General features: G+C 46.6%; 1 protein-coding gene across 4 annotated transcripts in view; it reads right to left on the bottom strand.

Annotated features, from left to right (window-relative positions):
• Positions 1-4,509: 4,509 nt before the first annotated feature.
• The window catches only part of PLEKHM3 (pleckstrin homology domain containing M3), a 198,264-nt gene continuing 183,171 nt past the window's right edge, over positions 4,510-19,602 (bottom strand). For 3 of the 4 annotated variants that reach the window (XM_047082243.1, XM_047082242.1, XM_047082244.1), the window contains one exon: positions 4,510-10,893. In XM_047082243.1, coding sequence (XP_046938199.1) covers positions 10,716-10,893 — 178 coding nt within the window. In that variant the 3' untranslated portion in view covers positions 4,510-10,715. The remainder of the gene's footprint in view (positions 10,894-19,602) is intronic. The other variant, XM_047082247.1, reaches the window with a different exon arrangement.

The following is a 19,602-nucleotide window of genomic DNA, read 5'->3' as shown; positions in this document are numbered from 1 at the left end:
GCTGTTGCATAGTTGATAGGATATAAGGCATAACCCCCGACCCCCAGGTCTTGGGCAGAGCAGAGCTCAGGGCGGCTCCGAGGGAGGCGGAGGAACCGACAAGCCCCTTCAGCGGTCGATCGTAGTCTCGTAGTCTTGTGCGTGCTCAGCTGCCCTCAAGTTCATGCTCCTGCTGGCCCAGCTCGGGGCCGCGGGTCCCAAGAGGGAGGAGACTTTGACTGAGAGGCCACTGGGACTACCCGGCCTGGAGAGTCCTGTCCTCTGCAGGAAGAGTGGGACAGGTGTGCCTTAAAGACGGCGGGAGGGAGGCTGCAGAAGCTGCACAGCCTTTTACAGTTTATCAAGCTCTGGGGACGGGGGTGGGGGGGCACCGCATAATCTTATTTTTACTTTGTAAGAGCTTTACCGTTTGGGCAAACAAAACAACAAAAGATGTGTTGGACATAATAAGATGAGTTTGATCTGAAACAGTACCGGGTGAAAACAAGGAGCCATTGCTCATTTTGTTAGGTGTGTAATGGCATTGTGACCACCTGGAAAAGAACACACATCTTGTTTAGACGTGTACTTAAAGCACGCGGAGATAGACTGTCATGATGTCTGTGATTGGCTTTGTGATATTTCCTCAGAAAAGTAGAAAATGAAAAACAAGGCAAGGGTGGGACAAACGAGGCAAAAATCTAACAATTTTTATGAAAAAAAATTTAAATGTTTAGTCATTTTTGAAAGACAGAGAGAGACATAGCACAAGCAGGGGTGGGGCGGAGAGAGAGGGGGACACAGAATCTGAAGCAGGTTCCAGGCTCTGAGTTGTCAGCACAGAGCCTGACGCGGGGCTCAAACTCACGAACCGCGAGATCGTGACCTGAGCAGAAGTCGGCCGCTCAACCGACTGAGCCACCCAAGCGCGCCTCACAATTTTTATTTTAAAAGATGTTTATTTTTATCTTTGAGACATCCCGTGGGGGGCTGCATGTGAGCTGACTGGGTGCTGGGGGGGCGATGCAGACAGGCGTAGTTTTCAGGGCTCGCTGCCGGCCGGGCCACACGCGGACAATGCTCACGGCAGCACTGGCACTTTATCAGCCAGGGCCCAGCCTGCACGTTCCCCTCTCACCTTGGCCTGGATTTGAATGTGCACCTGCTGGAGTTAATTCCTGAGATACCTGTCGTAGGGGTGCTATGGGGTCGCTGGGGCTCGCGGTCGCTGGGGCTGCCCCATGGCTGCTTCCTCTGTTGCCTCCCTCCAGGACTCCCTCCAGAATGAGAAAGCCCTCTGGGGAAGTTGACCCAGTTTAGAATTCAAATCCACTTCCCTGCCTATGCAATCGGAATTCATTTCCTCTGCAAAAGGCTTGAATCTCAGAACAAAATGCCCCTAGCTGGGCTTGGGGATGCATGCGGGGATCCTAATGGAGAAAGCTTCTGGTTTATTTTCCTAACGGTGTGCACCTTGTGGTGTCCTTGGAACCCGATATTACTGAGAGAGTGTCATCACAATACAGCCCAGAAGCTAAGGCAATTTGGATGTCCTTGGGCCCCAAATTAATATGTGCTTTGTATAGTCTTGTAATGTGGGAGGCAATTTTCCGTAACACAGTGAGAGATGTTCCTTCATACATTCGAGATAATTTAGCTCAATGTTCATTTGAAAAAATTACTGTGCTAATAGCAGCTCTTCAGCTTCAGAACAACAGACCATCCCGGGAGAACATGGAAGTCACTGAAAGTGGTTCACATATCAGTGTGTCTGGGAGCATCTGGATAAAAGCTGTTGGAATTTTCCCCAGACCGGCAGCTGCCCGAGATTGTCCGGTAGGATCTGAAATGTGGCATGAACTGGTGAACTCTAGCGGATTTGCATAAAACCAGGAGCTCTCAATGGAGGAATATGAAATAAAGGTAGAGTAACAAATCTCCCTATTGTCCAGGTAAACTGGAAGTCACTGAGTATAAACCAGAATTCCCGTATGTTCAGCTAGTCACAATTTATTCTTCCTGCTAGACTTCTCTGCCCAAGTGGTGAAGAAATAGATGCCAACAGGAGAGAGTAAACTGTATCTTTCTGCTGGGTGTATTTTGCCTCGGGCTTCCTGGTTATGTACCAGAGGCTTTTATTATCCTGGGGGAGGAATAATTCTCTACCCCCGTCGGAATCCGAAACAATAATAAAAAGAAACTTAAAACTTCCCCCCTCCCCCCCAGTCAGGAATGTAGTTTCAACTGATGCTGCTTTAGAACAAATCCCAGGTAAGGCCCTAGCAGACCCAAGTTCATTTCTAGTTGCATTCCTGCTCCCAAAGGACTCGTGGCTGCCTTTGGTGATTTTGAATTAAGTCATCACCGCTGTGGGTGTTTTCCATGTGATAAGCACTGCGGGCACGGAGGAGATTATAATTTTTAAGACTCTGAACCCTTTGGAAAAGCTCATGAACGAGGAATACTTGTCTTCAAAGCTACTGACTTCCTAAAGGAAGGAGAGGGAAGGAACTGGCTGCTTCGGTTCACCCGTCACTGGCAACCGAGGTTGAAACTCATCAGTTCAATAGGTGCCCGGATCGTGGAATGACTCCGGTTCATTTGCAAGTCTAGTTCTTCTACTGACCCGAGGCAAATCTGGACACAGCTCAAGATTTCATGAATTCCCCTGATCTTTCTGGGCAAGAAGCACCTAGTGCTTTTCCATTTTAAACACCACTATCGAGAGTGATGAAGTCCGTGTGCACCGAGGGGCCTGCGGTGGGAGCAGACTCGTGCATGCATGCGTTTGAGGACGCAGGCAGCATAGCCTGCTGAAATGGAGGAAGGAAAAAAATGAAAGGGAGAACACAAGGCTGCCTTTGTAGCCAGCTTAGTCACCTGTGGCCATGACCTGGCCACTTCTATTCACCAGGCTGTCCGGAGATAGGATATACTGGAGAAACAGAAGCTAACCACACCCTGGAAGAAAATACAGGGGGTATAAAGGTAGGGTTTTACGAAAGCGATTGCAGCCCATGAGCGGCAAGTTCCAAAGTACTTGTTCCGAGTCTGCTGGGAAAAGGGGTGGCAACAGCTGTTGGCTAGAGGGCAACTCAGGCCATTCAGTCCGTCCACATCCCTTTGACATCTTTCCCACTGCGGACCACCAGTAATGCCAAGCAAATGTTTATTTCAGGGCAACTTGCTTCATTTAATCTAGTGGTTCTTAACTTTCAGAACACAGGAGAATCACCCAGGGAGCTTTTAAGAAATACAAACACTCAGGCCCCATCCAGAGAGATTCGGATTCAATTGTCTGTGATGGGGTCCTGACATTTGGCTTTTGTTTTTGTGTTTCTGATGTGGGAACCACTGATTAAAGCCATCATCTTGAGCCATCATCAAAGGACAGGACTGGGGGAAACAATTAAGGGAGATTCAAATCAACATCTCCTGGGGGTGGGGAGAGATGAATAAAATAGTGTCTCTTTCTAGCCTTCTGAAAACATCTTTGCATATCTTCTCTGTGATGACGCCAAACTTCCTGGAGTTCTCAGGCTGCTGCAGGTTACTACAACTGGGGGGAAGCTGACCTGTCCCGTGAATCAGATGAATCCAGGCTCTGACCACGTCCCGTGTCTAGCGTGGTTCTGTGAAACATTAACTCGTCTCTCTTTATCATGGGTTGTAACAGGTTTCTTGTGAGGATGAAGTCCAGTTGTTCCTTGGGCAGAATGGGCGTGAGCCCTAGTTGGTTTCCTGAGGGAGGGGGAGCAGAGGTTGGATATGGACACGTTGAGGTGTGTCTTGGGGGGTGAGGCTCAGGGTTCACCTCTGGTAAATGTTTAACTGGGAGCACCTTTTCTAGTCTCCGATGTCTGTCTTTGAGAAAGTGAGTTAAAATGGTGTTTTACGTTTCCTGGTGGAGAACTGTTGTACCCGTGGTCTCGGTGGCGGAAAAGCCAGGGCCGGCCCTGGCCACGTAGTACAGACGTGCCTGCCTGGCTCTCACCAACCAGAGGGCTGCTGTCTCTCACGTAAGCACCTCCTCTACTTTTCACTCTTTGCCCCCTAAATATGGTCTTCGGGAAGACGAGTGTCCTTGCCTGGTGGCCTACTGCCTGTCACTTGTCTATCTAATTTGGGGAGCACGGTGGCGAGATGAACCAGGACAAGAAGGCTTGGGGAGGAGCTACGGTGGGAAGACATTCCACGCATGAGCTGTGGCGGGCTTCTCTCAGACCTGAAAGAAACCATGCCACCTTGACACACAAGGCCCAGAAAAAACTACATCTGCATTTTTATAAAGTTACACTCTTATTTTTCACAGGTATAGGAAGGGCTGTGAGAGTATTGTGAGTCGATGAATTTAGGCGGGGGGGGGGGGAACCCCTGTAAGATTAATATTAAGAGATATTTCAAAGTCCTAGTAGCCCATTTTCAATAAATCTCAAATCTTGACTTTGAGTTAACATCCAGAGCTCATCTCGGGTTTTCACCACCCCTGCGAAAACAGTGTTTTAATGAAGTTGTTATGAGAACAGAAAGTATTTTCTGAATTGTTTATTGAGAGAGAGATGACTTTGTACATTAGGAACTGGTGCACTTAAATTATACGACAGATGACCATAAAAACTAGGGCTCTTGTCAACAATACAGCTTTGCTTTATATTATTATGGTTACTGATATTTGAAAATGATATAAACAAAAATATGGATAAGTTATGCCCAGACGAAAGGCAACAAACTCCAGAAAACAGAAATAGCATGTATAGCACATTTGTTATTTCAAATAGTTCAACACAGGGTGATATAATTGCCCAAGCCCAGAATTTTAGTGGGTTCTGTCATGCATGAGTGGAAAGAAGGGAGGACGACACGGATCTGACCCAGGAGCAGGAGAACAAGTCGAGTGGAAGTCTTGTGCACCGACCGCCATGTTCCATGCTCTTCGTTTGCAAACGAAGCATTTTCCCTCCTTTTACTGTTCATTAAAGAAGACTCCCCCCCCCCAACCCCACCCCCAATCTTCTTCGGTGGGCTTCTGGCTATTCAAAAGAAGATTCTGGTAGGTGACCAAAATCAGAACCTAGGCCTCCAGCAGCAAAAGCCGAATTGGACTCAATGGACTGCCCATGCCACACGGAAACATTTTCATCACAATGTGTTCAAGAGACTTCCCACTCCTACCTGGGAAACAGGTGGTGACGCAAAAAGGAAAACCTTTATATGGTAAATGAAAAGAAAATTGTTTTTGTATACCTTTTTTAGCCTGAAGAAGGCTAAGCTCACCGACTCTACAGATTCAAGTCTGGATAATCTCTCCTCATTGGCCTTGGTGACATCGTGACATTCCCCTGAGTTTGGTTAATGAAAGCAAGCAAACAAACAAATAACAAGAGTGATCAAAAACCAAAACCCAAAACCCGAACCAGCGTAAAACGAAGTTCAACCGTGACGCAGTCGTGTCTTTTGTATTTCGTGGTAAAAGTGTTGACGGAGCTAAGAAGCCCATGTTTCTACCCTTCTGCGTTAATGATATCTTCCCGACAGGAATCCTTTGCTCGTGAGGTGAAGGCACCAGGTTAAACAAAGGCGAAAGGTCTGACATGCGTGTGGAATATGCAGGTCGCCAGCGCGTTTGTAAAACGGAGTGGCCGGCAGAGAGGAAGCAAAGTGATCCAGATTGAGGCGCAGGGCCCTGCAGGCTTCAGGTGGGTCCACAGAGGAGACAGAAGCACTAGGCAGTGCTGTAAGGCACTCCTGCTGGGAAAGGCGGATGGCAAGACCAACATGGAGAAGGAGCACCCGCTCCAGTGGTCTGCCGGCCGGGTTACAGCCATGAGGCCTGACGCTGGCCCCGGCTCAGGACTGGGGCGAGGAAGATCGAGGGCTGGGGAGAGAGGCTGGTCTGCAGCGCTACGGCCGGGAGAAAGGAGTCTCCACCGAGCTACAAGCTGCTTTATGCGCCTGAGTCTTCTCCCCTAGGCAACCACTGTGGCTTTGTGTCACGCCTTTCTGACAAGATGGCTTCTCTTTCCAGGGAGGAACCGAACCCCAACAGCAGTTGTCCCTTCCCTTGTGCTTAACCCTGGCTTCCACCACATCGAAGGCCACTTGATGAGGAGCGTGCCACATCACACGATCGTCAGGAACCCACGTGAAATAAAGCCCCTGACAACTACGGGGGTGCCGAGGAGGACATTCCACGCTTTTGACTTTTACCTAGAGTTCAACAGTGACTGAGACTTTACCTTGGCATGCATCCACGAAGACATACTAAAGAGAACCCCTCAAGTCAGAGGGTCTGAATACAATGAAATTAGAATTGTCTACCATCAGGAAGTGCTGGGTGCTAGGACTTAACTGCCCCCATGATAGAAATCAACACTTGTCTGCTTAAATTAACTGAGCAGGGCTTATCACCCGTCCTGGGCTCAACCTAGAGCAGTGGGTTCTACTAGACTCGGGGTCAGGAGAATGGGCCACAGTACACAATACAGCAATGCTCAGTTGCTAACAAGAACCAAGGGAAGGAAGACAGTACCTCTACAGACTCAATTCATGCCAAGGAGAGAGTGTTCATTTCTGTCAGTTCTGCCCCCAATTCTCTAACTTTATGACATTATTTTAAGAGTAAGAAAAGTATTGAGACAGAAAATTCAAAAAATAAGGGGGGAAACTGTATGCATCTCTCTTTAGTGGGAGAAGTAAAAAAATAAAATAAAATAACTTCTGAATTGACTCTAGACAGTGTTAGAATCAAGAGTTGACGAGTTACTTCCTAATCCAGTTATTTCAATAAAGTGCAGCAGAGCAGTGGAGATGAAGAATTCTGCCCAAACTTATGAACAGCAGCATTGGCTTTACCCTAAATTAGGAACAAAATATATCTTGGCTTCCTCAGGTAATGCCTCTTTTTTGCAGAAGTGTTCGGTGTGGCATCCGGTCCTACCCTGATACAGTAATTTACACATGCCGTTTTTTGGCCAGTAGATAGAGAACAAACCCACAGGTCTGGAAGCCAAGCCTTTTCAAGGAGGCACAGGAAGAAACTGTCCAGTGTCAGTATGCAGTGTGTACACAGGCAGAGACAAAACCAGAGGTCAGAGCTCATCCAAGTGGACTCGCTTAGTTTAAGCAAAGGCTGTGTAGGGCTGCTAGAGTGATGTAAACACCGAGGTTCTCACTGCAGCCCGAAGGAGATCATGGCACAGTCCCTTTGCAGGAGTCCGAAGTACCACTGAGTTAGCTGGAAACCACAAATCCCAAACACTAATCATATTCCCTTTTTTTGTTGTTTTGTTTTTTTTTTTTTTTGGTGGAGGCCTAGTCTAGTAGAATCGAAAAGCGATTACCCTCTCAGCTAATCAAGTATTAAAGCTCCTAAAAATATCACATTTTATTACTACATATATGAAAATGGCTGGAACACAAGTACCCTGAAAAGGCAGTGGGGCGAAGGGGGATGATGAGACTTTACATGGTTTTCATATAAAGAGGCTTTCAACTTTGGGGAAAATCAGCCCTGGAAAGAACACGACTTGATTCCAGTTGATTGCTTTTAAAGTACTTTGTGGCCTTCCTGCAGCGGTACAACTGGGCTCTATTTTGGGAACTGGCTTCTCTACTGCAGGATTAGATGCCAACATTTTACCAGGGTTGGACTGTCTCACACATGAGCTTCTGGCACTGTTAGGAGGGATTTCCTCAAGTGATACACCAGGGAATGGGCCTTTCAAGTGAAAAGAGTTTCCCTGGAGTCAGCCGCCGGCTCTAGGAGATTAATTGGCCGCTTTCTCGTGTGTTTTATGTGTGAGATATTTAATATGGGATGAGAATGGGAACAGGAGGGAAAGCAGGTATTAGCTTGGTTCTGAAGGAGGTGGTAATCCACAGATCTGCTTTTGTTTCGACAGTTCCTGAGCAGTGGAACAATTACCTAACAGTGTACCGAGTCATTTGTTTGGGTTGAAAACAGTAAGGGCGTTCATGTGCTCTAAGGCATTTCTGGGCTGGAAAACAGCAATTTTGAACTTTCATGACAGACCCAATTCCTAAGCTGGCTCCACTCTGTCCTATCAGATTTTGGTGGTGGTGGTGGACTGCTGTGTCGACTGGCAGGCAGCACCGACCAGGCCGTCAGGGACACAGAAAAGGAGGGAAAACAAGCAGCTGGGATGCTGTTCCGCTTCTGGGTAGCCAAAGGACCCAGCACATCTACGGTTTGGTTTTTTCTCTCGCCTTTTGAAAATAAGCAGAAAATGATGTGGGTAGAAAGGTCTCCTTTGGAGTACCCAGGGAATGCCAGTATTTAGCAAGGACCTCTAAATGGGCACCCGTGAAAACAAAGGCCTTTAGAACAGGGGTCCAGAATCTCTCCCTCTCAGCAGGTCTGACGCTAGGTGCTTGTGAGGTGGGACAGGAAATTCTGTCCAGAGAGCAAACATGCTGGAGGGGGCAAGGGGGCCTGCACTTCAGGTCTCCCAACGCACTGTGCTGGGGATGGCCTCGCTGACAGGCGGGATCACAGATACATTAATTACAGCGAAGGCAGAAGCAAACTACGGCGATGGGGAGCTGGGGGCGGAGGGGAAAAGGCACTTTGCCATCGGAGCACATCTGTTTTATAATAAGCAGGTCTATAATTCTCTTGTGAAAGATCATGTTCTGCTATCTTCTCTGAGGCTGGAAAATATAAATACTGTATTTCACGAAGGGGAAGAAAAAGGAGGAGAGGATCAAATTTGTTTGCCTGTTTGCCAAGTGCTTGTTTGAGATTTTCCACCCTTTATCTTTTGTGTGCAATGTTCTCTATAACCGGAGTTGGGGTGGGGGGAAGTCAACCTGTTTTTTCCAAGAGTAAAAGTCACTGTAAGGTGTCTCGTGAATGGGGTCTTGGCCTTTTAACAAGTTTTTATGCCCTTGGTTACAGATGCTGCAGTCAGAAAATACATGCATGTGTGGTGGGAAGCTATTAAGTTGAAATGAATGGTCCGGGGCCAAAGGAACTGGCATGGGTTGAGAGGTGAAATGTTTGCATCCAGCAGTCGGCACAAAAGTCAGTCCGGAATGTCACGCCTCTACACGGACAGAGGTTTCAAGAGTTAGGATCTGGAGGGAGCAAGGTGTGGGGACGAAGCAGTAATGGGGTGAAATGTATCCTATACTTTGTGAGCCACTGATTCTCCAGATCCCAACAGCGGTGAAACTACCCAACTCTGAGGGCCTTGGAGGCATCTGCTCGGGGAAAACATACAGAATCGTCTCCTATGGCCTGTTGAAAATTGCTTCATTATCAGTGTATCTTTCTGCTCTGGGAAGATTATGGTGGAAAGAATGGAGCCATGATTTCTAGTGCCAGCCTACTTGACATTTTGGTCACGACTATTCTACTGGCTCCCACAGGGCATGGCGGTGGGGGCCACGGCTCTGCTAAGTGGTGAAGCGATTCATTATATTTCCTATTCCTAGGATATGACTTTAGCATTTTTGTTTCAAGGTGGCAATTATGTGTGTGTGTGTGTGTGTGTGTATCTATTTAAACAATACTATTACATTTAGTTCATTAATTGTATTCATAAGTTTGGTATTTTCTTAATAGTCTACTGTTGGTGTTTTGAAGTCCCATGTTACTTTGATTTTGTAAACAATTTGAAAAGTGTGAAAGCAGATGTGGTTAAATTGACAGGCCAAAGTGAAAGTGCAATGGAGAACAATGACAAATAAAGCATTTCAAATAAATAGGAAGGACGTGCCTACCTAAGATTCTGTGAAAAGAAACTGAACGCCACCTCACAGAATGTACGTACAATATCCACAGTCTAGAAACCGACGTGTTTGACCACAATCGTAGGAAATTTCCCCAGGCCAGCACCATTAAAAAAAAATCATAAATATTCCCCACGAAACCCTGGGAAAACTGCCCTTCAGAAAGCCGTTTTCAACCAAATATGCTGGGGCGTCGCACCCTTAGGTGGCGCTGGGCTTCGAACCAGCAAACAGACCGACGACAACAAGCAGCTATTGGTCTCAGAGGTCTCTTTTTTCTTTTTTCCTCAGGAAAAAAACCCCTGAGATTAACTTCAAAACCAGAAGGAGCTCTCCTCATAAAGTAGGGGTGCGTGCTTTCTGTCAGAGGGAGCTCACACTCCTCATTTCTGGGCCACTCGGCTCAGCTGAGGTGATCCCCACCTGCACGGCAGAAACTGAGGTGACCCGGAGTCATCTATCCCCGTGTTCTGAAGATTTTCTTGTGACACGGGCGATGGCGAGGGCTTGCCTCGGTCACCGCATCCTCTGTGAAGGCTCAAAATAAATAACACAAACGCAACCCGAAGTTCTGTGCTTCTGTAGGAAATGCTTCCTCCTGTGTCCCGCGTACAAGATGGCCCCCGAGAGCCAAACGACAAAACAAAGCAAAACAAGAAAAAAAAATCTGGGCTATATAAAGCATCGTGTGAGAACCAGGGTTTTGCTTGGGAGCAAGCTGCTGAAATTCATGGCTAAGTTTAATTCAGCTACTGGTATTTTCTTTGAGCCACAGAGGCTTCACGGACCTTTTGGACGGCGATTTACACAGAACATACATACGGGACGTCTAGGTATGTGTGTATATGTATGTAAATATATATCTATATCTAGCTGAAGATGAGACATACTCTTCCTCCAAAGGGACCTAACTGGCTGGTCAGGAGGCCGCCGGGCTGATGGATCGGTGAGAGGTCAGTCCCTGTCCTCGGGCCCCTGCTGAGTCAGGTGTTCTGGTAGGACAGCTCGAACATGTTACAGGCCTCCTCCAGGCTCTCGTCCACGTTCAGCCTCCGCCAGAAAGACTTCTGCTTCTTCTGCAGCTCTCGGCGGACGCACCTCGGGCAGGGGACGGACTTTTCTTTGCATTCAGAATGGAAAACGGCTCCACAGCTTTCACACCTGCAAAAGCCGAACGTGGGAGATGATGAACCAGGCTGAGATGAGCAAGACAAAAATAGCTGAAGTCCAGTCCTCTGTGCAGCTCAGAGTACATTCACTCCGGGTTAGCCCCGCCACCGGGGAGAGAGATGACTCACAGAAATGGGCTCTTCCCTTTTCCAAGATGCTCAAGGTTGAATTTCCCTTGAAAAAAGAATTTTTTTTTTTTCTGATTAGAACTAGCTGGGGCGAGGCTTATGGCTCACAGTGGAGGGGGGTCAGCAGTCAACTAGCAACTGTGTGATCGTGGTGACAGTGGACAGAGTTCTAGAAGCTCTGTGTGTTAGTTTCCTATCCCTGGGCCAGCAGTGTGGGTAGTAACTCTGGGGTGAAGTGACGGAGAACGAGAATGCTGTGCTCTGAATACCAGTGACGGCCCCGGCGTTTTAGCCGTGAAAACGGTGCTGTCCACTTCTGCTAATGTGGGCTGTGTGGTTCTCCGTGACTCCCTGCCTTCATCCGACAGTTTGGAAAAGTCAAACGACACTTTTCTGAATGATATCCTTTGGTCTATTGTCCTTCTGAGTTTTTTAAAAATCAGGGACCCCCCCCACCTTTGTAAGCCCATCTTTATAACACAAGTGGGGACAGTAAAGCACGAGAGAGTGGAGAAGAGGGTATTTTTTGAAGGCAACATGCAGATATTGTAATTTATAGAGGGGAGGCATTCCAGGTGGATGACTAGTTTGTTGTTTGGCTTAGTGGAAGCCTGCACAGGAGTCCAAATGACTTGTTTTTCCTGCAAAGTCTTTAATAATGAGTAACTGTCAAGCACAACTGTAGCTGCTCCAGGAGGTGGCTTGCCAGTGTGGATTCAGCGCCCACCCTTCCACACAGCCCTGACAAGCAATGGCTCCCTCATCTCAGGAGCCCAGGGAATCGGGCCCGCGTGGTTCTGTCCAGCCAGCAACAGTGCATGCGGGGCCCAGCACTGGACCAGGTTCGAAGAGGACTATGAAGGAAACAGCCCTCAAGGCTCAGTTTGTGCTGCTTTTGTTTTTTCTCTAGTATCTTGGGCTTCAGTCCTGGGCATAGGATGGTCTTTGGGGCACCCTTTCCTAGCCTGCCTCTGACTTAGCCCCAGGACCAGTCCAGATTGAGAAAGTTTGGTGAAAGGACCCACCCACCCACCCTCGTACCCAGGAGACTCCTCTGCTGCTCAGAGACCAAAAGACAGGACCTCTCGGTGGCGGCAGTCTCTGCCCGAGCTCAGCTCTCTGGGCAAGTAAAACACAGGGGTGGCTAGGAGTGACATGGCTTGACTTCAAATTCCACCTTCACATCACTTTCCGGCTGTATTGGACTGAATTGTGCAGCACCTCCTCCCTGCCACCGCCCTGACCGAATTCCTATGATGAAGCTCTAACCCGCAGCGTCACCACATTTGGAGATAGCGTCTTCAGGAAGAAATCAAGGTTACATGAGGTCATAAGGGTGGGCCCTGATCTGATAGGATTCGTGTCCTTGTAAGAAGAGACGCCAGAGAGCTCTCTCTCTTTCTCCCCCACTGTGTGGACCCAGAGGAAAGGCCGTGTGAGGAAGGCAGCAAGAAGGTGGCCATCTGTGAGCCAGGAAGGGAGCTCTCATCGGAAACCACGCCCTGCTAGATCTGGATCTGGGACTCCAGGCTTCCAGAACTGTGAGAAATACATATCTGTTGTTTAAGCCAGCCAGTCTGTGGTATTTTGTATGACAGCCTGAGCCGACTAAGACAATGACCTTGAGCAAGTCACTTCACCTCTCTGAACTTCGGTTTCCTTATCTGCTAAGTAGAGTTTCCATTCACATGCACCTCGTAGAAGTGTTGTGAAGCTGAAATGAGGTAATAAAGCATTTAGCACAGTTCCTGGCATGTGGTAGGTGCTCAATAATACAGCCAAGACTGCTGCTGCTGCCTTCCTGAGAGTCTTCATTTCAATCTGACCACACCTACAACACCCGCGGTGACGTGAGGACATCTTGATCAACCCCCTCATGCCATAGATAAGAAAACCGAGATTCTAAGAGGGCTAGTGATTGTCTCATGAGGACACAGTGAGTTAAAGACAGAGTTGAGACTAGAATCCAGGACTCCTGACAGCCCAGCCACAGCTCATACCGAGGCCTCATCATCTGAGTGGGGGGAATGTGCCATCCTAGAGGGAGATGCAAGGCTTTCAATCAGAAGACTTGTGCTCAAATCACAACCTTTTCTTTGAGCGATCTTGGGCAAGTCACTGCTCTGGTTTCCTCATTTTCCTTCCTACTCACGGAGTTCTGTGGAACAGAAATGGGTGAATGTATACGGAAGGATATTCCAATGGCAAGTGCTCTAAAGAGCAGGTGAGTGTGACACCACCCTTCGTGGTGACTCTAGGACCTGCTTTCTTGACGCTGGAGCCACACTGGTCAGGACGGTCCACCCGGTAGAATCATCTCTAGCATCTCCCTGCCCTTGGCTCCTCCCTCTTTCCAGTGGGATGAAGGTTGGACCCAGGTCTCCTAGTGCCTCTTGTCTGGGTCAGCTCTTCCCCAGTGGCAGTGTCTTTGTCCTCACTGGGTCACACCTCCATACCCTCCTATCACTGAAGTGACACTAATGGTAGCCTTATCAAATAAATTTCCTCCTTCCTGCCCCTTTTGCCCTGCTGAGTTAGTGATTTATACACCTAGGGATGTTGCCCTAGGGCAGTGATTGATAAGGGGAAAACCGCTGGGTTCCTTCAGTACCACCCCCTTATCTCTGCTGATACCAGCACCCCCACACCCCACTTAAGTGAGGAGGGGTGAGTCTTATTGGGTATTTCCGGTGCAGCAGACACCCATGGGGTGATGGAGGGGCTGAGTACACCTGCTCTTTCCAGCCAAAGGTCAGTAACTGAAAAAAAGTCTGAGATAAAAAATTAACGATTTCAGAATGTAACCAAGTCCTATTTTCTAACCATTTGTAACCCAGCAGTCATCTTTGGAACAGTATAATGGACGGACTGGTCAATGACCTTCCCAAATTCAGACAGCCTACTGTTAACTTTCTCCCTGATTTGCTTTTAAGTGAAAAGAATAAGGTCAGGAAAAGGAAGGAGGAAGAGAAACAGTTTCTTACGTAAAAGTTATGGAGCTCTATAAGAAAAATGTGCAGGAGAAATATTTACATTAAACAACGCAATATATAGGCTTGCTCCTCTTTGAGAATAGCACTTTATTTAAAAGGCCCTTTCACTTTAAAAGAATTCACTGACTCCTTGGTGTTTCCTGAATTTCCCGACTATATTTCAAACATGACTTAACAGACAACTTCTCAGGAACACATCTTGCACATAAGGTAAATCTATCAATGTAATCATCCGTGTGCAAAATTGCAGCAGATAATGAAAGAGACCCATCCTTCCGTGTCCCTGAGTGATAAACCAAATGAAAGCCGGCCAGTTTCATCGTCATTTCTGAGTTACCTGCTCCCAGCAATCAGCAGCTTCATGGCTTTCTGGTTGTTGCTGTACATCACGGAGAACAAAGACCTATGTCCTCCTTTCCAGCGTCACAGGGAATGCAACCCCAGGGAGACATAGTTGCTATTGACCAAAGCCATCCAGTGGGTTTTTCCTGAAAACGTCCACTGCTTCCCTGAATCCAGGGATCTCAACCTCAGCACTATTGACGTTTGGGGCCAGACAGCTGTTTGTTGTTGAAGGGGGCTGCCCAGTGCACCGCACGGTGCTCAACAGCATCCCTGGCCTCAACCCACCGGATGCTGGTAGCAATCCCTCTCCCCAAGTTGTGACAACTGACAGTGTCTCTAGATGCTGCCCGAAGTCCAAATGTCCCCTGGGAGGGGCAGGGAGCTCATCCCAGCTGCGAACCATTGACCTAATTCATCTGGAGAAGGCATCATAGAGGGAGTGTCCAGGGGATGCTTAAACTGTACCCTCCCCATGCAAGTGCCAACCAGTGGCTTATACTCACACCAACCAGTAAGGTCCAGCATAGTGTTACTTATTCATTTCGTTTTCACAAATATATATTTTTAATACATCATTTGGTTAACAGAGCTGAAATTCACTAGCATTAACCATCCCATGGTTTTAAAAATTAATTCAGAACAGCATTTAAGAAGTTAATACCCATGACACAATTCTGTGTACTGCTTAGTAACCCTTAACTTTCTATCTACTCACTCTGATTTTTTTAGTCTTCCCCAAAAGCCACCTTGGTGGGTTGGCCCCCAGTAGTATTTATTTGCTCCGTGCCAAGAACATCTGGGCTGTTTCTCTTAAAGAGAGGAGGGCTCAGCTAGAATGAGGAGCCCGGACTTCCTGGTCCAGGTTGGCCCCATGGTCATTGGGATCTTGGGTAAGTTACTTCATCCCTGAAGCTCTCGCTCCCCATGGAAGTTAAAGGGGAGGCTGGATTATCTAAGGTTCCTTCCAACTTGCAGATTTTGTGCAGGAGGGGTAAAGGCCTCTCTGGCTTTTATCTTTCTCTTTCCATACTTTCTTGCCCCAATGTCTGTGGATGGATGAGTGGGAATACAGCCTTGCTGGCCACTCCTTGGAAAATCTCAAACTGACAAGCTGGGACTGAATGAGAGGATCCTTAAAGTGAAGAGCATTCCGGGGCACCTGGGTGGCTCAGTCAGTTGGGAGTCTGACTTCGGCTCATGTCATGATCTCACAGTTGGTAGGTTCGAGCCCCATGTCGGGCTCTGTGCTGACAGCTCAGAGCCTGGAGTCTGCTTGGGATTCTGTGTCTCCTCCTCTGTCTGCCCCTCCCATGCTCATGCTCTGTCTCACTTTGTCTCTCAATAATAAAATAAACGTAAGAAAGTTTTTTTTTTAATAAAAAAAGTGAGAGCATTACTTTAAATTTTATTTATTTGCATTGATAAATGAAACCATGAAATAGCTTATAGACGAGTACATACAGCTCTGATTTTCAGGAGTTTGGCCAAAAGGAGCTGACTCTGCCTCTATCTCAGAACATTTCAATTAAACATTAAGGATTCCTTTCTAAGTACTTTCCCAACCGTCATCAACACCCTCTCTCCCAAAGAAAAAGCCAGAATGGTTCAGTGTGGTGGGGTTTTTATTTTGGGGGCGGTGTGGGGGCTGGCTAGAGGCGGCAGTCATTTCTCATCCGATGTGCAAGTATTTTTGCGTTTTGACCCCTGGGACAGCCACAGTGGAGTGAACTGTATGCCTGTGAGTGAGCATTGGACATACCATATGATGTGGGATAAGGAGGAAGGAACTCTAGTTTGGCTTCTTTGGAAGCTCTCGGGGCAGTGCCATTAATGTCCACGTGTGCCCTGGAAAACTGGTCCCCTTCCTAGGGCTGGAGGCAGGGGCATAGCTCCACCAGCAGATCTCATTCTATGTCTTAGTAAAGGCATCATCGAATGAGATGCTATACATTTTATGAATGGTCTTTGGCCTAAAAATTAGCTTACTGACCTAGGCAAGTGAGGGAGAGGTTCATACCCTGGAAATCTGATAGCCACAGACACAGTGTTCTCATTCGAGTATCAAAACCAAGAAAGCTAACCTGCTGCAAACTAACAGAATTAAATATGTGCAGGGGAAAAGGTTTGCTTCTCAAATATTATGGCAAAGAGGCAAGAATTCCTGGCTGTAGATAGTTTCCTGTTCTGGAATGCTGATGATGTGAGACCAATTAGAGACAGGCTCGACGGCTCTGTCTGTGTCTTCCAGATTCTAGCTGCATGCGGGCGGGCCATGGGAAGCTGCTAAAGGCCCCTGCCCCAAGTTGAGGTCACTGAAATGCTTCTGCTCTGTCCATGTCGGATTCTTCTCCTGCTGCATTTTTATTTTTGGCTCAGGCAATGACCTCAGATATTTCATTAGGATTGAAATCCAGGCTTGAGTTTGGCTGGATCTCTGACAAGTGAAAGGACAGGCCTGCAGAGCGGGGCAGCGCTCTGGCTGATTTCTACTCTGCCGAGCCCACAACGAACAGGGTGGGGTGCCGAAATAAGTGCACGTTATCAGGCATGCGAGTGCGGTTTGCTGTATGGCTACTATGTAAGGCGCCCCACAGAGCCACTAGCTATTATTGGTTTTTCCAAGAAACCGAGATGATTATTTAAATCTCTTAGCTAAGGGAGGTAGTTATTGGTGCCTGGTTATTTTAATGTTTGGGGTTGGTGTTTTCTTCTGTTCTTGTGTAAGTAAATGAATATAAGCCAATCATTTATAATTTGCTTAAGTAGAAAATCACATAAGGTGTATGTCTGCATATGTATACATATGTGCTAGGTTTGTACTCCCTGTATGTATATATGTATGTATGCTGTTTAGAAGAATACACAGAACATGTTAGCAAACATTCTAAGGTAAAATGAGTTAAACGGGATTTAAACAATCTAACAGATTCTTTCTTTTGTGGGGTAATAGGAGGATTAAAATAAAGACACGTTACAGGCAATTTCAATAAGAAACAGGTTACGGTTAGTGCTGATGGCTGGGGACAGTCCAAGTTTCACAGCCTCTGCCTGGAGCACCACTTCCAGTGAAGCATTGAGCCAGGATTACTAGAAATCCACACGCTCCAGATGCCTCTCTCCCCTACTCCAGGGGAAGCTGGTGGGATGGGGAGGAAGAGGGCAAAAGGTCTGGGAATGTTGGCTTACAGAACTGTCGTGGCTCCATGCAGAACTAGAAATGGACTACATTTGGGATTATTCAATGTGTGTGTGTGTGTGTGTGTGTGTGCGCGCATGTGTGCGTGCGCGTGTGTCTGTTGGTTAGGGGTAGGGAGATGGGGACAAAAAGGTATCCATATGGTTTGACTGGAATTGTATGAGACTGGAAAAGATCTACCTTCTTTGGCCAGATGTCTGGCAGATTAGGTGTGTATGTGCTAGTTTGTAAAGCTATTCCAATAGTTCTGAATGGTAAGTACACATACAGCCAGATCAATATTGGACATTTAAATTAGGCAACATCTGGGGGCGCCTGGGTGGCGCAGTCGGTTAAGCGTCCGACTTCAGCCAGGTCACGATCTCGCGGTCCGGGAGTTTGAGCCCCGCGTCAGGCTCTGGGCTGACGGCTCAGAGCCTGGAGCCTGTTTCCGATTCTGTGTCTCCCTCTCTCTCTGCCCCTCCCCCGTTCATGCTCTGTCTCTCTCTGTCCCAAAAATAAATAAACGTTGAAAAAAAAAAATTAAAAAAAATAAATAAATAAATTAGGCAACATCTGTATGGCCTTTTGCCCCTGTTTTTATAGAAATTATCCTTGTAATATGATTCCGAGCCAGGTACTATTTGTTTTCCCATGGGTAATAGGCCAGTCAGTCAGTAAATAGATAAAATGAAATGAGATAATAAAATAAAGTAGGTGGTGGCTTCTCTGGTCCCAGGTGGGTAAGTGTGTGATCACCTCTGGACTTGACGCCAGTCTTCTATCATGAAATCTGGCTCTCCTTCCCCTGCTATCAGCCACGTGTCCCTTTCAATTACTCAGCACACCCCCAAATACCTGCTAAGACTCAGATCATGGGAAGAACAATTGGTATGCCTGCAGAGATCTTTTTATTTACCTTTTAATCCCCAGAGTTAATTAAGGAAGAGTTTTTCCCTGATTGCAGACCACAAAGCATTTGGCTTTCACAAGTCTTGCACTTGGAGTTTGTAAACCAAGCTCAGCTAATACCTTTGACAAAAGCTTTACTTAAAATCTTGGCTTTGAAATAGAATGTAAACAAGGGTTAATTAATTCATTTGTTAATTTTGCTATCCTATTGGGAACAGTAAATCACATTATCTTTAGTGCCAATGCTTAATAAATGCTTCTTGCTAATTTGTGGATGGTGACAGACCTCAGCCATACTCTGTGTATGTGTATGAAATCTTAATAGGTTTGACCTGAGTGAAATAGTTACTTGGGGATAGAGAAACACTAGTGTTTCTGACACTTCTCAGGGTTCTTTTTATTATTATTAATTTTTTTTAATGTTTTTAGTTATTTTTGAGATAGAGAGAGACAGAGCGTGAGCAGGGGAGGAGCAGAGACAGAGGGAGACACAGAATCCGATGCAGGCTCCAGGCTCTGAACTGTCAGCACAGAGCCCGACGCGGGGCTCGAACTCATGGACTGTGAGATCATGGCCTGAGCTGAAGTCGGATGCCCAACCGACTGAGCCACCCAGGCGCTCCTCAGGGTTTTTTTTAATGGTTCACCTGGCAGTTAATATAATTCTTAACAAACAAAGGTCCATCTCTTCTTGGGGTTACTTTAGGAGAATCTCATTTAATATTAGAGAAAGTAAAGAAACTGCAGGAAGATTTCAGAATTTTCTGATTTCCAGAAAATAGAATATATTATAATTGTAGCCATTAGAGAACCATAAAGAGGAGCAATGGCTTTCTGTAAAAGTTGCTAAAGTAGTTCAACACACCTGAGAACCCAAGAAATGTTTAGAAATGTCTTGTTACATCTAAGACAAAGGCAGTGAATATAATAATATTTGGCTAATGTAGATTTAAAACAGAAAAACTTAGCTTACATATGGGCTTCCATTGAGTCCCCAGTCTACCTCTTTAATGTAAAAGTGTAAAATTTAACTGTCAAGGTTTTGAAGTAAGCCTCTTTAAAAGAAATAATAATTTATAAGGATAATATGTATCTAAGACTCTGAACGGGATTTATGTCTATTTATTTCTATTTCTATTTCATATTA

The sequence above is a fragment of the Lynx rufus genome, unplaced genomic scaffold, assembly GCF_022079265.1.
Source record: "Lynx rufus isolate CCGP_SWC_20201006 ecotype Redwood Valley unplaced genomic scaffold, mLynRuf1.p SCAF_2, whole genome shotgun sequence".
NCBI lineage: Eukaryota > Metazoa > Chordata > Mammalia > Carnivora > Felidae > Lynx > Lynx rufus.
The sequence above is the reverse complement of the archived record's forward strand: the minus strand, read 5'-3'. Positions and strand labels throughout refer to the sequence as shown.